We start from the raw sequence: 19,110 nt of genomic DNA, 5'->3' as shown, positions 1-19,110 counted from the left end.
GATCGTTATTTTGATGGAAAGTGTGGTGGGACTTACCGCCCAGACTGTGTGATCTGGGGTGCCCGGGAAAATTCTCAGTTGAACTGCCAGAATGATTCCCGGAGGTACTTGTGGAATTCTGAACTTTTTCAGAGATTCTCGGAATTCCAAAAGATATTCCTGGTAAAAAACCCTTGCAGGAATTCTTAGCGGAATTCCTCTGGAGGTTCCTGATATAAATTCTACAAAAAAAAAAATAGTTAGAACCCCTTCAGGAATTCCCGGAAAGTCCTATAGAAATCCTTGTAGAATTCCTGCAGAAATAAGTGAAGAAATCGGTGGAATTCTCTGAAGAAATGTCCTCCAGCTCTCAGAGGAAAGCCCGGTGAATCTACTAGAGGAATTCCAGGAGAAATCCCAGCAATTCGCGGCTCGATCCGCCATCTCCGTGAATACCGACTTTTCGAACCCTTTAAGCAGAATACCCTCTTCGAATGAGTGTAATCACGAGTACGGACCTTTTAATTCCGCCCTAATTGTTTATCCTTCGACAGATACGCGTATTTCGACTACCACTTGTAATCTTCCTCAGTGTCAGTTATCCAGTTAAATGGATAACTGACACTGAGGAAGATTACAAGTGGTAGTCGAAATACGCGTATCTGTCAAAGGATAAACAATTAGGGCGGAATCAAAAGGTACGAAACTGATTACACTCATTCGAAAATCCGTGAATACGTTTTTTTCACCAAAAAAGCGTATAGTTTTAGAATATTGTTGACAATGCTTACGCAACCTAATAGTTCAAAATACTCGCCGGTGAAACTGAGCAGAATTTGGTCTTCCAGATGTTCAGACGTTATAAAAAATTACTGCAGAAAATGGCCTACTTAGCAAATCGAATTGAAGGTGCGTATTGTACAGAATACATCCTTTGTTGAAATACATTCTGTCGTTGCCTGCTTTGTTATCCAATCCACGTATATGCTTCTTACACTCTTACCGTTGCCATCATTACCAAACGTGCAAAGTACTGAATTACATATCATTCAACCATTCTTATCACATAAATTGCGTCTGATTACCCAGCTCCAATCATTCACTCCAAATTGGTTTACTCATGCATACACTGACTGACTGTATCGTTTCGTCTTTCATCTTCCCCTTTCTTTTTTGAAACCGTTTCGCACACACAGGTTATTTATTTAGAGAATAATTCAATTCAACGGCTCGACGCCGAGGCGCTGTCGAGTTTGTTCAGCCTGGAGCAGCTGTATCTGAGCGGCAACCACATCCGGCGGGTCCCGATGGGATTGTTCGAGATGACCGGTAAGCTGCAGTCGCTGAGCTTGGATAATAATTTGATCAGCGAGCTGGATGTGCGGGTTTTCAGGCGGTTACTCAATCTGCGTGAGATTCGGCTGAACGGCAACCAGATTCGGGTGATTCAGGAGCAGTTGTTTGGGACGCTGGGCGCCCTAATGGAGCTACATTTGCAAAATAATGCTATTAGGGTGATTGAGAGGAACGCTTTCAAGAATTGCCAGCTGCTCCAATATATCAATTTGCAGGAGAATGCATTGGATGAGATTGATATAATGTTCTACTACTCGACTGAGACGTCGGCCAATCACCTGCAACAGCCTTTGACGGCACGGGGAAAGCTGATAACGGCCAAGACCGGTGGTAGCGATGCGTCAATGTTCGGAGAAGTGGATTCGGTGGCATCGTCAGCGTTAATTTCCATTCAGTTGAACTCCAATGCTCTCAAGTACCTCCACGAGAGGTCTTTCCAAGGTCAGAGCAGCGTGCAAACGATATGGCTGGAGAACAACCAACTCAACAGTTTGGATAAGGAATTGTTTGTAGACCTGGTACAACTGGAGAGGCTATATCTGAAGAACAATTCCATATCTAGCATCGATCCCAACGCGTTCAACTCGCTTCGAAGGCTTAGGTTTCTAGATCTGAGCCTGAACAGATTAACCAGCTTGAACGAAAAACTGTTCAAGAACATGGTGGAGCTAGACGAGCTATTGATAAGCAAGAATCAGCTGCAAAAGTTACCATCCAATGTATTTGGATCTCTTCAGAAGCTACGAGTATTAGACCTTAGCCATAATCCCATAGGGATCTTGGAATCCGACGTATTTCACCAGAATTTCTCCGTCAGTGTGATAAACCTCAAAGGCTGTGAACTAACTCGCATAGAATCAGATGCTTTCAAAGGTCTCCAGAACCTCAACGAGTTGAACCTTGACGACAACCATCTAAGGTCAGAAGACATCAAACAAATTGACGCCAGCTCCCTAAGAACCCTCCGGTTAGCGTCCAACAACTTTACCATAGTCCGAGAGAACACACTGGAGCGATTACCTTCGCTGCAAGTACTAGTCCTGGAACGCTGTTCCATCCGAGATCTACCGTACCCACTGCTGAGCAAGAACAACAACCTGGTCAAGTTGGATCTGAGCCACAACCTCCTGCGTACTTTGAAACGAACCATCTTCAACAACCTCAACGTCTTCAAGGAACTTCGTCTCCAAAACAACAGCATCAACGATTTCCCCCACATAGCCTTATCCAACATTTCAACCCTGGAGACCCTCGTCCTATCCCAAAATCAGCTAACCAACGTCGATTTCTTCAAACTCCACGGCCTGCCAAACCTTCGCCACCTGGACCTCCAGGACAACACCATCTCATCCCTAACCGGGTTCAACACGGCCACCCTCCCCCACTTGGACATGATCAATCTCAGCGGAAACCTACTCCTAGCCCTCCCCGAGAACTTCTTCAAACACTCGATCAGTCTCCAACGAATCGACCTCTCCTGCAACCGCTTCAGACAAATCCCAAACACAGCCCTCTCAGAATTCTCCCTCGCTCGCCTAGCATGGCTCAACCTAACCGGAAACCCGCTCCAGCGAATCCACCACACCATGACCACGGACATCGACCAGCGTCGCTTCCCCTTCCTCAAGGAACTCCACATCAGCCAAACCAATCTGACCATCCTGACCAGCAAGGACTTCGACATCTACCCGGCCCTTCAACGGCTCTACCTGGTCCAAAACCGAATCAACCGCGTCTCGCCAGGAGCCTTCGTTGCCCTGTCCAACCTCCAGATCCTCGATCTGAGCGTCAACGAAATCGAAATGCTCCCGAAGGAGCGCCTGCAAGGCCTCCGTCTCCTAGAAATCCTCAACATCTCCAACAACAACATCAAGGAGCTGGACGAGTTCACGGACGATCTGCAGCGGCTGAAAGTGCTGGACATCTCGTCCAACCAGCTGGAGCGCATCCAAAAGAACACCCTGAGGCACCTGGTGGCGCTGCAGGAACTCTACCTGAATGGAAACCGGATACGGAGCATCTCGTCGGATGCGTTCCGGACGCTGCGGGCACTGGTCACGTTGGACCTGCGGAAGAACTTCTTCGAGGATGTGCCGTTGCGAGCGCTGAAGCCACTGGAGACGCACCTGAAGCAGCTGCGATTGGAAGGTGAGTGAATTACATGATACTTTGATTATTTTGAATCATTTGAACGTTTAAAGAATATTTTATTTCTTTATATCCGAAGAAGTTTATAGGGACTCAGGCAACGGACAAGAACGAGATTCTGAAGAATCTTTGAACGAGACTCTGAAGCATCTCTGAACGAGATTCTGAAGAATCTCTGAACGAGATTCTGGAGAATCTCCGGAAGTGATTCTGATGAATCTCCGGAAGAGATTCTGCAGAATCTCCGGACAAGATTCTGGAGAATCTCTGGACGAGATTCTGGAGAATCTTCGGACGAAATTCTGAAGAATCTCATGACGAGATTATGGATAATCTCAGGACGAAATTCTGGAGAATCACCTGCCGAGATGCTTAAGAATTTTCTGACGAGAATCTGGAGAGTCTCCGGACGAGATTCTGGAGAATTTCCGGACGAGATTTTGGAAAATCTTCGAACGAGATTTTGGAGAATCTCCAAAAGAGATTCTGAAGAATCTCTGGACGAGATTCTGAAGAATCTCTGGACGAGATTCTGAAGAATCTCTGGACGAGATTCTGGAGAATCTTCGGACGAAATTCTGAAGAAACTCATTACGAGATTATGAATAATCTTCGGACGAAATTCTGGAAACCACCTGACGAGATTCCGGAGAGTCTCCGGACGAGATTAGCATAGCATAGCATAGCATGAAGGTGAATATAGAACGAAGCCACCCCTTGAATTTTCAAAAGCACAAACCTGAAGAACCAAGTATCGCACTGAGCTGAAAATGTTGATCGATTGGTCACCACCAGAGGGTGACCAATCGATCAACTTTTCAGCTCGCTGCTATGTTTAGTTCCTCAGATTTGTGCTTTTGAAAATTCAAGGTGTGGCTTCCTTCTATATTCACCTGAATACTTGCACAAATCTTGGATGGAGTTTCAAAGTTGAATATTTCCATTGACATTGCTGATGTCGCTACTATCTACAATGTCATAGATTTACTCAGCTTCACACCCCTGGCCAAGTCCTTGCAAGCATTTATAAATCCCTTCATCAACTTAGAAAGAACCCAGAACTGAAGCATCTTCCAATAGATGAAAGGATGTTGAAAATAGCAAATTTTCAACTTATATGCAGTTATAAAGTAAATATACTGAAGTAAAATTATTTATAAATAAATAATATTGGAAAGATCTCACCAATTGTTGTGGGGTTTCTGTGGTACAATGCCGATCATCTAATTGTCTTGATTAATGTTCTACTCTGTAAAGAACAACACAATACTCAGCAAAGAACAACACAATACTGAACACTAAACACCCGCGCATCTATTGTATTGATTTTCACTCGAGACAATCGGAGAGTCTCCGGACGAGATTCTGGAGAATTTCCGGACGAGATTCTGGAGAATTTCCGGACGAGATTCTGGAAAAATTTCCGGACGAGATTCTGGAGAATTTCCGGACGAGATTCTGGAGAATCTCTGGACGTGATTCTGGAAAATCTCTGGACGAGATTCTGGAGAATCTCTGAACGAGATTCTAGTGAATCTCTGAACGAGATTCTAGTGAATCTCTGAACGAGATTCTAGTGAATCTCTGAACGAGTATCTGGAGAATCTCCGGACGAGATTCTGGAGAATCTCTGGACGAGATTCTGGAGAATCTCTAGACGAGATTCTTTAGAATCTCTAGACAAAATTCTGACGAAACTCTAGACGAGATACTGACGAATCTCTAGACGAGATTCTGACGAATCTCTAGACGAGATTCTGGAGAATCTCTGGACGAGATTCTGGAGAATCTCTGGACGAGATTCTGGAGAATCTCTAGACGAGATTCTGGAGAATCTCTAGACGAGATTCTGGAGAATCTCTAGACGAGATTCTGGAGAATCTCTAGACGAGATTCTGGAGAATCTCTAGACGAGATTCTGGAGAATCTCTAGACGAGATTCTGGAGAATCTCTAGACGAGATTCTGACGAATCTCTAGACGAGATTCTGGAGAATCTCCGGACGAGATTCTGGAGAATCTCCAGACGAGATTCTGGAGAGTCTCTGGACGAGATTCTGGAGAGTCTCTGGACGAGATTCTGGAAAATCCCTGGACGAGATTCTGGAGAATCTCTGGACGAGATTCTGGAGAATCTCTGGACGGGATTCTGGAGAATCTCTGGACGAGATTCTGGACAATCTGTGGACGAGATTCTGGAGAATCTGTGGACGAGATTCTGGAGAATCTGTGGACGAGATTCTGGAAAATCTCTGGATGAGATTCTGGAGAATCTCTGGATGAGATTCTGGAGAATCTCTGGACGAGATTCGAGAGAATCACTGGACGAGATTCTGGAGAATTTCTGGACGAGATTCTAGAGAATCTCTGGACGAGATTCAGGAGAATCTCTGCACGAGATTCTGGAGAATCTCTGCACGAGATTCTGGAGAATCTCTGCACGAGATTCTGGAGAATCTCTGCACGAGATTCTGGAGAATCTCTGCACGAGATTCTGGAGAATCTCTGCACGAGATTCTGGAGAATCTCTGCACGAGATTCTGGAGAATCTCTGCACGAGATTCTGGAGAATCTCTGCACGAGATTCTGGAGAATCTCTGCACGAGATTCTGGAGAATCTCTGCACGAGATTCTGGAGAATCTCTGCACGAAATTCTGGAGAATCTCTGCACGAGATTCTGGAGAATCTCTGCACGAGATTCTGGAGAATCTCTGCACGAGATTCTGGAGAATCTCTGCACGAAATTCTGGAGAATCTCTGCACGAGATTCTGGAGAATCCCTGCACGAGATTCTAGAGAATCTCTGCACGAGATTCTGGAGAATTTCTTCACGAAGTTCTGGATAACCTGTGGATGATGTTCTGGAGAATCTCTGGACGACATTATGGAGGATCTCTGGACGAGATTCTTCCGAATCTCTGGACGAGATTCTTCCGAATCTCTGGACGAGATTCTTCCGAATCTTTGGACGAGATTCTTCCGAATCTCCGGACGAGATTCTTCCGAATCTCTGGACGAGATTCTTCCGAATCTCTGGACGAGATTCTTCCGAATCTCTGGACGAGATTCTTTCGAATCTCTGGACGAGATTCTTTCAAATCTCTGGACGAGATTCTTCCGAATCTCTGGACGAGATTCTTCCGAATCTCTGAACGAGATTCTTCCGAATCTCTGGACGAGATTCTTTCGCATCTCTGGACGAGATTCTTTCGAATCTCTGTACGAGATTCTTCCGAAACTCTGGACGAGATTCTTCCGAATCACTGGACGAGATTCTTCCGAATCTTTGGACGAGATTTTTCTGAATCTCTGGACGAGATGCTTCCGAATTTCTGAACGAGATTCTTCCGAATCTCTGAACGAGATACTTCCGAATTTCTGAACGAAATTCTTCCGAATTCCAGGACGAGATTCTCCCAAATCTCTAGGATGATATTTTTCGAATCCTTTTCCCGAGCTCTGTTCAAAGTTCAGTTGCATCAGTCGATGGCATCTCCGGAAGAGATTCTGTAGAAACTCCGGACGAGATTCTGGAAAATCTCCGGACGAGATCCTGGAGAATCTCCGGACGAGATTCTGGAGAATCTCCGGACGAGGTTCTGGAGAATCCCCGGACGAGATTCTGGAGAATCTCCGGACGAGATTCTGGAGAATCTCCGGACGAGATTCTGCCCCAAGTAACACACTTGTCACCGAAGAGTCACGGCGGCGCAGGTTTTTGTTGCGCATAAGTCACTGTGACTAACTTCTAGCAAGAAAGTGTTTATTTGTTAGAAGTTCTCCATGGAGAATCTCCGGACGAGATTCTGGAGAATTTCCGGACGTGATTCTGGAGAATCTCCAGACGAGATTCTGGAGAATCTCTAGACGAGATTCTGGAGAATCTCTAGACGAGATTCTGGAGAATCTCTAGACGAGATTCTGGAGAATCTCTAGACGAGATTCTGGAGAATCTCTAGACGAGATTCTGAAGAATCTCTAGACGAGATTCTGGAGAATCTCAAGACGAGATTCTGGAGAATCTCTAGACGAGATTCTGGAGAATCTCTAGACGAGATTCTGGAGAATCTCTAGACGAGATTCTGGAGAATCTCTAGACGAGATTCTATAGAATCTCTGAACGAGATTCTGGACAATACCTAGACGAGATTTTGGAGAGTCTTTGGACGAGATTTTGGAGAATCTCTAGACGAGATTCTGTTGAATCTCTGGACGAGATTCTGGAGAGCCTCTAGACGAGATTCTGAAGAGTCTCTGGACGAGATTCTGGAGAGTCTTTGGACGAGTTTCTGGAGAATCTCCAGACGATATTCTGGAGAATCTCTGGACGAGATTCTTTAGAATTTATGGACGAGATTCTTCCGAATCTGTAGACGAGATTCTTCCGAATTTCTGGACGAGATTCTCCCAAATCTCTAGGATGATATTTTTCGAAACCTTTTCCCGAGCTCTGTTCAAAGCTCAGTTGTATCAGTCGATGGCATTTCAACAAAGCTCCGGATAATTGGAGAGCATTCGTATGTCCTGAGGCAAATTCAAGTGAACCTCATAATGAGCCTTCACCTTCTCCGTACTTTTGGTGGAGTCGAGACCGTCGAGACATTCGTTCTTTGTCAGTCACGTCATCGCCTACTGCCATTATCGTGATCGTCATGGTAACTCGACCTTTTTCTTTTCGGGGGGCCATTTCGGTGTAATTGTTATGACGACTTTCCAGGAGGGACGACGACCATTTGCTAATCCCTTCTCGTTAGCATAAAAGCTTGCCTCAGGCCAAACGTTGTTGCGTTGTTGGCAACAGTTAATAACAACCGGTAATGCCATCCTTAATGGAAGTGACCCTTCTCGTTAAACGGAGCAAATTGTGGATCAATTTCTCTCGAATGGTGTGCTGTGCTGTTCGACAAGTGAACCAAATGAAAACGAATGGGAACTTTTCGCACTTAATATTGATTGAGAATGGTGGCGTGAACCCTTTCTCGATTGGTTCGATGCTCGAACATTTCCGGCCTGTCGGCCGACCGCCCTCCGGTAATGACCTTAAATGGTAATGGTTATGTAAATTTCTTTGTTTTTCTTCCGCAGAGAACCATCTGAACTGTTCGTGTGACACGCAGGAGCTGTGGGAGTGGTTGAGTGACCACCGGAAATGGACCAGCGAAAACGTACGGTGCGAGCAGCCGGCCGAAGTGCACGGGAAAAGTTTGCTGGCCATGGAACCGTTGGAGTTCTGTGACGTGCCGATGATACTGAAGATCGCCATCCAGGATATTCAGCCGTACTCGGTGCTGGTGTCGTGGCAGAGTCGGGAGCATTCCGGGCTGCATGGGTACCACGTGATATTCCACTCGCTGGATACGGTGGAGGATGTAAGTATCGGGGTTAGTTCTTAGTATGTCATGATTCTTTTCTTCATTGTTGGTGAAGTGTTTTAGCGATAGGGTGACCATATGACGTTTTGAATAATAAAACTTTCATTTCCTCGACAGGATTGAGATGTGTTATGAAAATGTCAATTCAATATTTTCTAATTTCAGTGCCGGTTATAAATATGTTTTACGACAACTATCCGGCATTATGTATATATTATCTCACTGATAAAAAATCGTACGAGAAATTGTGAAACTATATGAGATGAAATTCGGTGATGTTTTCCATCTTTGTTCCTGAACCCAGTTATCTTCCTTTTGATTTGATCAGATTACATACATAGGGACCGTCCATAAACGACGTGGTCATTGCGCATTGGTCGGGCTTCATACAAAGGAGCGGCCTGAACTCCCGAAAAACGAATTTGATTTTTTAAACTTAATGGATGAGGCTACGGATTGCCATGGCCGGCCGGCGGGCTCGATTCCAGTTCCAGTCGAGAACTTATCTCAACTTCCCTGGCCATAGTGTATAATTGTACTTCCACAATATACGAATTCATGCAATGGCAGGCAAAAAAGCCCTTCAATTAAAAACGGTAAAAAATCACTAAGTTGAAATGAGTCAGACACAGTTGTAGTGGGAACGTATGTAGAGCCACAAAGAAGAAGAAGACGAGAAGTATAAGAAAAAAAGGAATGTTTCCAAAGGCTGAAGTACACAGGATACTTTAGAAGGCTTCAACGATGTTTCAGGACATGCTGGTTGAGATGTTTAAGGCGGTTCAGGAGCGTTTCGTAGAGTTTCGAGGGCATTCAAGAGGATATCATGGGGGCCAGTGAGGCCGTTTCATAGCATTTCAAGGAGGTTGTTGAGAACTTGAGGGGATTTCAGGGTGCTTAAGAGGAATTTTGAAGCTTTTCAGAAGGTTTCAGGTGCGTTTTAGGAAATTTTAAAGGATATCAAGAAAGTTTCAGGACATTTCAAGAAGTTTAAGAAATGCCCTGAAAGGAGTTAAAGGGACGTTTCGTAAGCATTTTATTGGGTTGAGTAAAGCATCAGAAGCATTTTAAGAGGATTCAGGCGGATTTTAAAGCAGTTTTAGTGCCCACTCCACTGCAACCCCTTAGAACATTTATGGAACTTCCTTGAATCCACCTTAAATCCCTTTGAAATGCCTTTGAAACTCCAAGATATCCCCTCTTGATATCCCCTGGAAGCCCTAAAAAGTTAAAGGGTGTTCATCCGGGCGTTAAATGACTTTTAAGAACCTCTTCAAACTTCATGAAACAATATTAAAATGTCCCTGAGATGCTCTGAAAATACCTAAAGCCCATGGAACTCAAAAAAAAAGCTTCTTTAAATCCTCTCAAAAGCTGGGAGTGAATATTACGTAACTCATTAGAACACTCTGCACCTCAGCCATCTTAGCAAACTACAGCAGAATCACTTGGCATGATACGGGAGACGTTTTGAGAAGTCTCATGGGGGAAACGCCCTAAACGTCCCAAAATCTCCCCAAAATCCCGTTGAAAGTTTACTGTTATCATCTATAAGCCTCAGATCCTAAGATCGCCCTGGATGTGTTTGTATGGTTTACAATTTGTAAGCTTATGTCTAACCAGAAAAAAATATCGAAGACATAATGTATCTAAGTAATCAGGATCGTGATGTACATTAGAAATAAAATGTACATGCTTACTAGCGCAGCCTAGTGGCGAAATATCGCTTCAAACGTTTATTCAATCATTTGTAAGTCCTTGATCAACCAAATAGCTTTTTTAAAGAAACCAACTCTCAAAATAATTAGGATCTTCATATGTATGAGATAAAAATTTCATAAGTGTATCTTGTGTTAAAAGCACCTAACACAAAACAAGCTTAGTCTCAAGGTCCCAAGCACTGTGCAATAATCGCTGAATCATAAATAGTAGCGCTGGTGCTGCGATTTATTTCTCGCACGGTCCGAAAGCTCTCACTTATTCGTCTTCGTCTCTCGTCAAAAAACGGGAGCCATGCTCTTGAAATTGTGTGAAGCACAGACCCTTTCCACCTTAGGTATCTGTTACGGGTCTGCCTCGACTACATGGGCGTTTCATGAGAATTTCAAAGAAGAGGCTGAAAACCTTTATTTTCTCATAAGACTTTTGAAACTCAACTGAAACCCTTCCTAAACCTTCTTGAGACCCTCTGAAAACTCTTTGAATCGCCCCTGAAGCCTCCGGAAATCCTTGTGAAACTTTAGTTGTAACTATTTTTCCATCTCTCATACTCCTATTGCTCTTAAATATTCCAATCAAAACACTTCTCTCCCTAAAATTTCTTCAGCTAATCTTTTGCACCCCTTTTACATCCCCCTTCACACCTTATTGAAACCTTCTTTTGCTGCGCATCTTTAGACCTTTCGATGCTTGCGTTTGCCTCAACTTCTTCTTCAATAACCCATTTTTGGCTTCTTTTGTTTCCCTGTTTCCTTATCTCCCTGAGACCTTCAAAAACCCCCTTTTTGCTCCACCCATCAAAGTTCCGGAGAAAAATTTGCCCCTCTTAATGCCTCCTGAGCTTTTTGAGATTCTTTTAGCCCTTTTCCCCACAGAAATTTCCCTGGGAACCACGTTTGCTATTCTTTGAATTATGAATACTTCCCTGAAGGGGTTTAATTTTCCATATTAAACCCCTGAAAGCAAAACTCCTTGGTTCTAGTGAACCAAGTTTCCTCAGTTTAGTTTTCTGTACTAGACTAATTTACAATCGAGACTCCATCTACAAGGAATATTATTACACGACGATTCGCGTTGTGAAAATCCCAGGAAAAATCCGCACATATGTAGTAGTTACAACAATACCAAGGAATATTCAATTATATAATCTATAGGCTATCTCGTATCATTTCGCTTGGATATCTTTTGGAATTCGTTGAGCATTTTTCGAAGAAAGAGTTTCTGACCGCTGCTCGTGCAGCATAGTAGGCCTGATCGCTTCAACACTTGTAATGTATCTACGATGCAATGTATTCGATTTCATCATTATCCAGGATTCTTCCAAGAAATGGCTGGCTATGTATAGACAAGACTAAAATAGAAAGAATCTCTCACTCCTAGGATTTCTTCAGGAGTTCCTTCTCGGATTAACGCAGATGTCTTTACTTTAGTTCCACCTGAAGTTTCTTCTGGGATTTCTTCAGGAATTCCATCAGGAATCGAAATTCATTCAAGAAATCATTCTGGGCTATAACCTCTTGACATTCCTTCAAGAGTTGCTTTTGAGATTAACCAAGATGTTTCTTCCGAAATTCTCACACGATTACCTACGACAAATTCTTCCGAAGTTCCTTTTAAAAATCCCGCAGAAGTTCTTCCAAGAATTCCTCCATGAGTTTCTTACGGGAAAGCTTCGGGCTAGATAAGAATCCTTTAGAAGTTTCTTCTGGGAATCCTTCAGGAGTATCTGGAGAAATACCTAGATTGAGGCCCTTAATACCGGAGTAAACTCTTGTTCCCTCACGAAACTTACTCCTAACAGATTAAACCCCCAAATTCCTAATAGCAAATTCCGAAGAATTTCCTTGAGAAATTCTCAGAAGAAATCCGTTAAGGAATCTGGAGGAGTCCACTGAAGACACACAAGGTGAAATCCCTAGCAGGTGTTACGGAAGGAATTCAAGATGAAGTTTTTGGAGTAATCAAAGGATAAGATTTCTAGATTAAAATTCTGGTTAAGAAATCCGTAAAAATCTACAGAAGAAAATGATGTTCTTATTTAATTTTCCGTAACCTTTTCACAAGTGTCTTAGAAGTTAGTTGAAAAACCCTACTAACTTCAACTATGCCGAAGACCGGATGAAAATTGAACGCCTCACAGTGTTCAAAATAGATGATTTTGCAATCAAAATTAAATAACTTTTTTAGGTTGGTTCTAAAGGTTTAGCGTGTTCTACAAAGTTTTTCTGCATGTTAAAAGGCGCCTTTCAATAGAATTTTATTGATGATCTAGGGAGATTGATTATTGAGATGGAAAAAAATTTCAAATATTTTTTAGAGGTTTAACGACTTTGGCAAAGCTGTAGCCCATAATAAGAGTAAATATTTCCACCTCTTACGGTTTTCGAGATATGGAGCGGTTTCTGCGAAGTAACCCTAAAATTAGTTTTTTTTCAGTATAGCATCAACAGATAAATTCCTACATTATTGTAACTTTCTACAAACTTGTTCTGGACATCAAAATGCACGTTAAGGTGGGCCAACTTTGATAGAAAAAAATAGAATTGATCAGATTCAATCAGATCAAAGTTTTCAAGATGCTATTTGAGGTCCCACTGAAACTTGTGTTGCGTTGCGTAGTAACGGAGTAATTCGTAGATTGCATACTGAAAGTTGTCATGTTAAAACTTTATTACTCCTATTCTAATTGCTATTTGGGAAAGAGCAGCTATCCAATCAGAGGTTGAAGTAAAAAAGACATGAAAACTTTCATTGCCGGCTACGCCCATCTTCTCCGTTACGAGGATACGAAAGGATGTGATGATATCCAACCGCCGCCCCCATAGGTATCAGGGAGTTGGATGTTTGGAATAGGTTGATTTGGGATTTACCATAAGTGAGTAATACGACAGGATTCAAATTGTGTAAGTGTTTTTGAGTAGATCATGTAGATGTGTTGGTGAGTGTAAGTGTTTTATTATATTTAAACACCAACGTTGGAAGTGACGTAGCACTCCATGGTCCTTTTTGCATCAGGGATGGGGCACAGGTATTTACACTGTGTCCTAGCTTAAAGCCTAGGTTTAAGCGCCATTGGTCGCTCTTTGAAGCGATAAGAAATACGTTATGTGTATAGGAAGGGATAGTAAGGAAGGGACAATATCTATTTATTGAGATGCCAGCGACTCACCGACGCCCTCGTAAATAGAAAGGATGTGGGATTTGTGTATGAAGGTGGGAATGGTATGGAGTTCAGTATGATTAAGTTATGCGACTGGATCAAAAATGTTTGCCTTAGTTAACAGACATAATTATAAGATGATGTGAGACATCTCAATTTGAACCTTTAATTTTAAAAATAATTACAAAAATAATGAATTATAGATGGATCTCACCGATTTTTTTGAAAAGTTTGGGAAACTTTGTACTCTTCATTTAGATGATATTAGATTGTTGAGCACTTAAAATTAACGATTTCTTGGCAATCGTGCTTGACGATGGCCCATCAGAAGATGCATCCAAATCGTTGACGGTGGTGTTCCGATTTCGACGAACTCCGCTGGTGAACACTATTCATCGGATTTTCATCAATTCAATTTGCAGATAATGACAATTCGCAGAGACACGTAAAACAGGATAGGTGGTACTTGAGAGCCTTTCATACACCTGCCGTTGTCCTCTTCCGAGATTGATAGGTGACACATACTATGGTTCACACAAGTTTCACTCAAAAAACTATAAGTACGTAGGAATAAAGTGAATATTTTAAAAGTTTCACACAAAATTTGACACACGCGAACGAAAACAAAACGCGTCCTTACACCTTGAAGCCTACTTCGTTTCTCGCTATTTGAGGTCCCAGACAACTGTGCAAAATTTGGGCATGATTAGTTTAGCCTACATTTTGCGCATCGCGATTGAAGTTTGTATGGAATTTTAGATAAGATAACATACTTTTTCGTACTTTGATAGTTGCTCGAAATTGTCCCATACCATATAACCTCTAATGTAAAAGTATAGCCCAGGATGTGTCATAAACCTTTGTCGAAGACTGCAAAGCGATCCACTCTGCACGTGGGAAAAGATATACTCTTGGCAACTCTGGCCGAAAATTGAGATTTTATTATCGATGTTATTCCTCAGTACGAATTCCTTTACATGTGAAATGTTAACCACTCTCAGACGATCAGTAGGTTATAACATTTGTCACAAGGCTCGGATCACTTTGTTGTTTTCTTTAAAGTTTTTCAAGACATCTGAGGCTATACTTTTACATAGTCGGTTACATATTTTCCGAATAAATTTATTCTTTTACTAGCTGTCCCGGTAAACGTCGTTCTGCCTGCCTACTGTGTTTGCTTTGCAGCTGTAGAAAATTGCCCCGCAAAATGAAATTTAAAATTTTTTATTTTCGTTTTCAGTGCGTTCCCGGTCGATTTTCCCAATTATTATTATTTTTTTTTCGAACGAACACGTCGAAGCCCTGCACGAATTAAACACTGAAATAATGGTGTAGATCTGTTGACCCGTTCCCGAGCATATATCCTCGTGGTTGCCAGCAGTTCCTGTCGACAAATTAGGTCTCTAGAGCAATTAGATAAGTTCTTGATAAATCATCGAAAAAAGTTTGAAAATAAGGCCTTTTTAAAATGCCACTTTTAAGGCTCGATGAAACATCACACTTTTAGGTGGATTGATACTTTTTGAATCACAAACTTATATTCATCATATAATATATTATTGGTAAGTAGCATCAACCGGAACAAGAACTTTATTAACTTGCTTTATTGTCAGTGCGGAACAAATTCGGTTTGTAGTTTGAAGGAAAATTGAGCTTCAAATATTTTTTCATCATTTGTGCATACATTACCAAAGATCACATCCCAGTGATCAAAAGACTTTTTCATACAAAGAAGCAAACGTTATTGAACAATCAATGTGGAAGTATGCATTTTTTACACATTCTCACCCCCAACGACGGTATATAAATGTTATTAGTCCTAGGCTTTCATTTCGGTTTCTGGGACTTTACTTCGCTTGCTAAAATTGCAAAAGTGTGCTGAAAACTACAGTGGCACTTACGTCATCTATGTGTATATGAGCAGTGAAGCAAAAAATCTTTTTTGTGAATTTGCTGGGACTGGGACTCCATCACAAGTCCTTAGCATGAAGGGCATCACGCTAGGCACGCTCCCCAATATGGTTATTATTTGTACCGTAAAACGGGGTAACTTTGATAGTTTTTCAGCGAATTTTCTTAATATTTGTCCATGTAAAAGTATTTCCCCTAGTTTTATATTTTTAAAACAAGTACTGGGGTATCAGTTACCAATTGCAATTGAAAGATCCGATAATCTTGAATATTTTGGGTGACTTAGTTTTTCATTTGAACGAGAATCAGATTTTCATTTTGGGGTAACTTTGATAGTGCCCCGAAAACACATCAAATCTTTAAAAAAAATCACAGATTGAAATCTTAGGAGTATGAACGTTGTGAGAGAAGCCTTGTGGAATATATCGGTTAGAATTTTTATATCAAAACATTGATTTTTCCTTAAATTCTACATACAAAAATGAGTTTGTTAAGTACTGAGTGAAAAACACAGTGAATTTAGCTTTAAAAGATAATTGTCTTTGTGAAAATATATGTTTAACGGTACATCAACATATGATTACATACTATTCATAGTGATTTTTCTTTTTTTGGGTAGTTTTTTAATGTTTTATTAATAAATTTTTGAACAACACAGATTTAACTACATGAAATTACAAGGGCATTGCATACTTTTAGGCGTTTATCTATGTATGGAGAATAATATCCCAATTTACAAAAATCGTTCCAGTTCGTAAAAACACACTTCGTTGAGAGATTCAAGGTCAGATTTGGGATCTACTATGATAGATCTATCGAGAATAAGAGTCCATTCATTAAAAAATAGTTGGAACGAAGTTGTACAGTAGATTGTTTGGAGGGGTTGACAAATGACAAAAATATCAACCATTTTCATTTTTTGCCCAAAAAGTTGTATATAACTTAGGTTTAAATGAAAATACGTGAAAGGTGACCCTTCATATGTATGGAATTGATCTACGTTTACCTTTTTCTTAACTGGTTAAAGGAATCATAGTTAAAAAATAAACTGTACAATGTCAGTCGCACTATCAAAGTTACCCGCATTACCAAAGATACCCCGTTTTACAGTAATAGAAAAAAAAATCTCCAGGGATATCTTTCTTTTGTCCACGTTCCATATGGTCCCCCTATTCAAAGATTACAACAAGTTTGCATGATTTGTTTTTTGTTTTCTTTTCTCCGTGACAGTTTCGTGGAAAAACGCTGAACCGACTGGCAAATTCCGCCAAATTGGATCGCCTGTCATCGAACACGCGCTATTTGATTTGCGTGCTGGGCCTGGGCAACTGGCTCTCGTCCCAGAACGACATCCACAGCCTACTGAACCAATCGAACCAGATCCAGAACCAGGTTTTAAATAATCAAAACGGTTTTATGGCGGGCGAGCTGGATACGTCCTTCTCGAACACGCTGCTGTCGCTGATGATGGACACTCCGACGTCCAAGTGCACCGAAGTGCGAACGCTGGACTCGATTGGACCGAACCCGCTGGCCGAGGTCGACGGAATCTCCAGCCAGGGAATTATTCATTCGATTTTAACCCGTCGACTGGGTTTGATCGTCGGCTGCTGCCTGGGGATAATCGTGTTCATTGTCCTGGTTTCGGTCCTGGGCTACCTGAAAATCAAAAAGCAGAGGTTGGATGCGGCCAAGCGGCAGCAGCAACCAATGGCACCGGAATTCATCTCGTACCGACATTTCTCCATCCCGAACGATGAGCACGGACGAGATGGGGTGGCTGGTGCCGGTGGAGGAGGAGGGACGAATAGCTTCCTGCATAATAATCATCACCATCAACATAACCATCATAACCAGCAGCCGGTCACGACGGTTGATGGACATCCGAGCTTTATATCCGGGGCGGTGCTGGGAACGACCACGACCCTCAACGGAGGCGGATCCGTCCCGGGGGCCGAGGAGCGCAAGAAGATTTATATCGATAGTTGAAAACAGTGAAAGAAGGACCACCTGCAAGAAAATGTCAAGCTTTGTCAATTAGGTTGTTGATTCTGCCATCTTGTTTTTTTTTCTGGTCTTTTTTATACAAACACACAGACGCAAATCTCTAGTCAACTAGATTAGGGGATTTTCTTTTACTATAGTACGAGTTTGGGCCGAAGGGTCTTAGTTTTTCATGAAACTTTTACCACAAGTATGGTTAACAACAAAATATATTAAAAATGACAAAAAAATATACTAAAAATTGAAATCTTGCGGCAAAAGTTTCATTATATTCTAATACCCTTTGGCTCAACTTGTACGATGATAAAGAAATCCCATCAACAAAAACGGTTCTGCTTCCTCCTACAAACAAAAACAAAAAACTTCTAGCAAAATGACATCCGGTTCCAACAGATGGAAACCTCACGGGGACTGAACAACGAGCAAAATGCAACACTTACGAAAACATACCTACAAATATAAATCAAAACAAGAAACCGAAGAAAAATGGAAAATCAAAGTAGAAGCAAACATTCACATAAATATTTAGCGAAGAAATCAAAAGTGTTAATGAGCTACAAACAAACCGAATCGCGTGCGCGGGGGTGAGCGACCCAAGCAAGCGGCGACCGACCGAAGGAACGAAGCGAACCAGCAAAACGCTGTAAATCAAAGTAGGCGTCGAAGCGTGTACACTACCGAGGCGGTCGGGCGGCGCAGACAGTGAAGGTGTCAAATTTGTGTAAATAGCTTGTCGGTCGTTAAGATGGCACGCGGGAATGAAAGAACGTGACGACGCGCGGCAAAGGGAATCGGAAGAAGTCATTCCTGTAAATAACGGACGGGGAAGAGGAACGGGAAGGGTACGAATCGAAATTTTGAAACTGGGAAAGCGCAAGGAAGACGACCGAAATGGCCCGATCCGAAGTTTGATGATACAACAAGAACAAGTGAAAACAAACAACTGGATGCGGCGATGGTGGTGGTGGTGGTGGTGGAAGAGGATGGACGACGATGACGATGGTAGGTGAGTAAATTTTAAATTTTCCTAGCGCAACAGCAGGCCATGAAGTTGGGAGTGAATTAAGTTTCGGGGTGGAAAAGTTCAGTCGAAGCTATGATCAGGGTTGCCAAAGACGACGATGGATGGTATAAAGATATGAAAAAGTACGTTGAATCGTGGTAAGAATATGGCAATTTCACTTGACTATAATTATTTCTGGAATTATTTGAAGAAGATTTGGACACATCTCTTCAATAAAATTCCTGGACCAGATTTAGACATGTCATTGGACGCGTCTTTATTTAAAAAATTTAAGACACAAATCTGGCGAATTTTGAGACAAGATTCTGGCGAATCTTTAGACGAGATTCTGAATAATCTTTAGACGAAATTCTGAATAATCTTTAATTCTGGTATTCTTAAGCCGAGATTCTGATGAATCTTTAGACGAGATTCTGACGAAACTTCAGACGTAATTC

The 19,110-nt window shown here is 42.0% G+C and overlaps 1 protein-coding gene across 1 annotated transcript in view; it reads left to right on the top strand.

Annotated features, from left to right (window-relative positions):
• The window catches only part of LOC109431073 (slit homolog 3 protein), a 43,086-nt gene extending 24,317 nt beyond the window's left edge, over positions 1–18,769 (top strand). Inside the window, exons 4-6 of the mRNA XM_062843466.1 lie at positions 1,176–3,483; positions 8,569–8,852; positions 16,876–18,769. Of these exons, the coding sequence (XP_062699450.1) occupies positions 1,176–3,483; positions 8,569–8,852; positions 16,876–17,634 (3,351 nt within the window). The 3' untranslated portion in view covers positions 17,635–18,769. The remainder of the gene's footprint in view (positions 1–1,175; positions 3,484–8,568; positions 8,853–16,875) is intronic.
• The last annotated feature ends 341 nt before the right edge of the window (positions 18,770–19,110 follow it).

The sequence above is a fragment of the Aedes albopictus genome, chromosome 1 (assembly GCF_035046485.1).
Source record: "Aedes albopictus strain Foshan chromosome 1, AalbF5, whole genome shotgun sequence".
Lineage (NCBI taxonomy): Eukaryota > Metazoa > Arthropoda > Insecta > Diptera > Culicidae > Aedes > Aedes albopictus.
The sequence above is the reverse complement of the archived record's forward strand: the minus strand, read 5'-3'. Positions and strand labels throughout refer to the sequence as shown.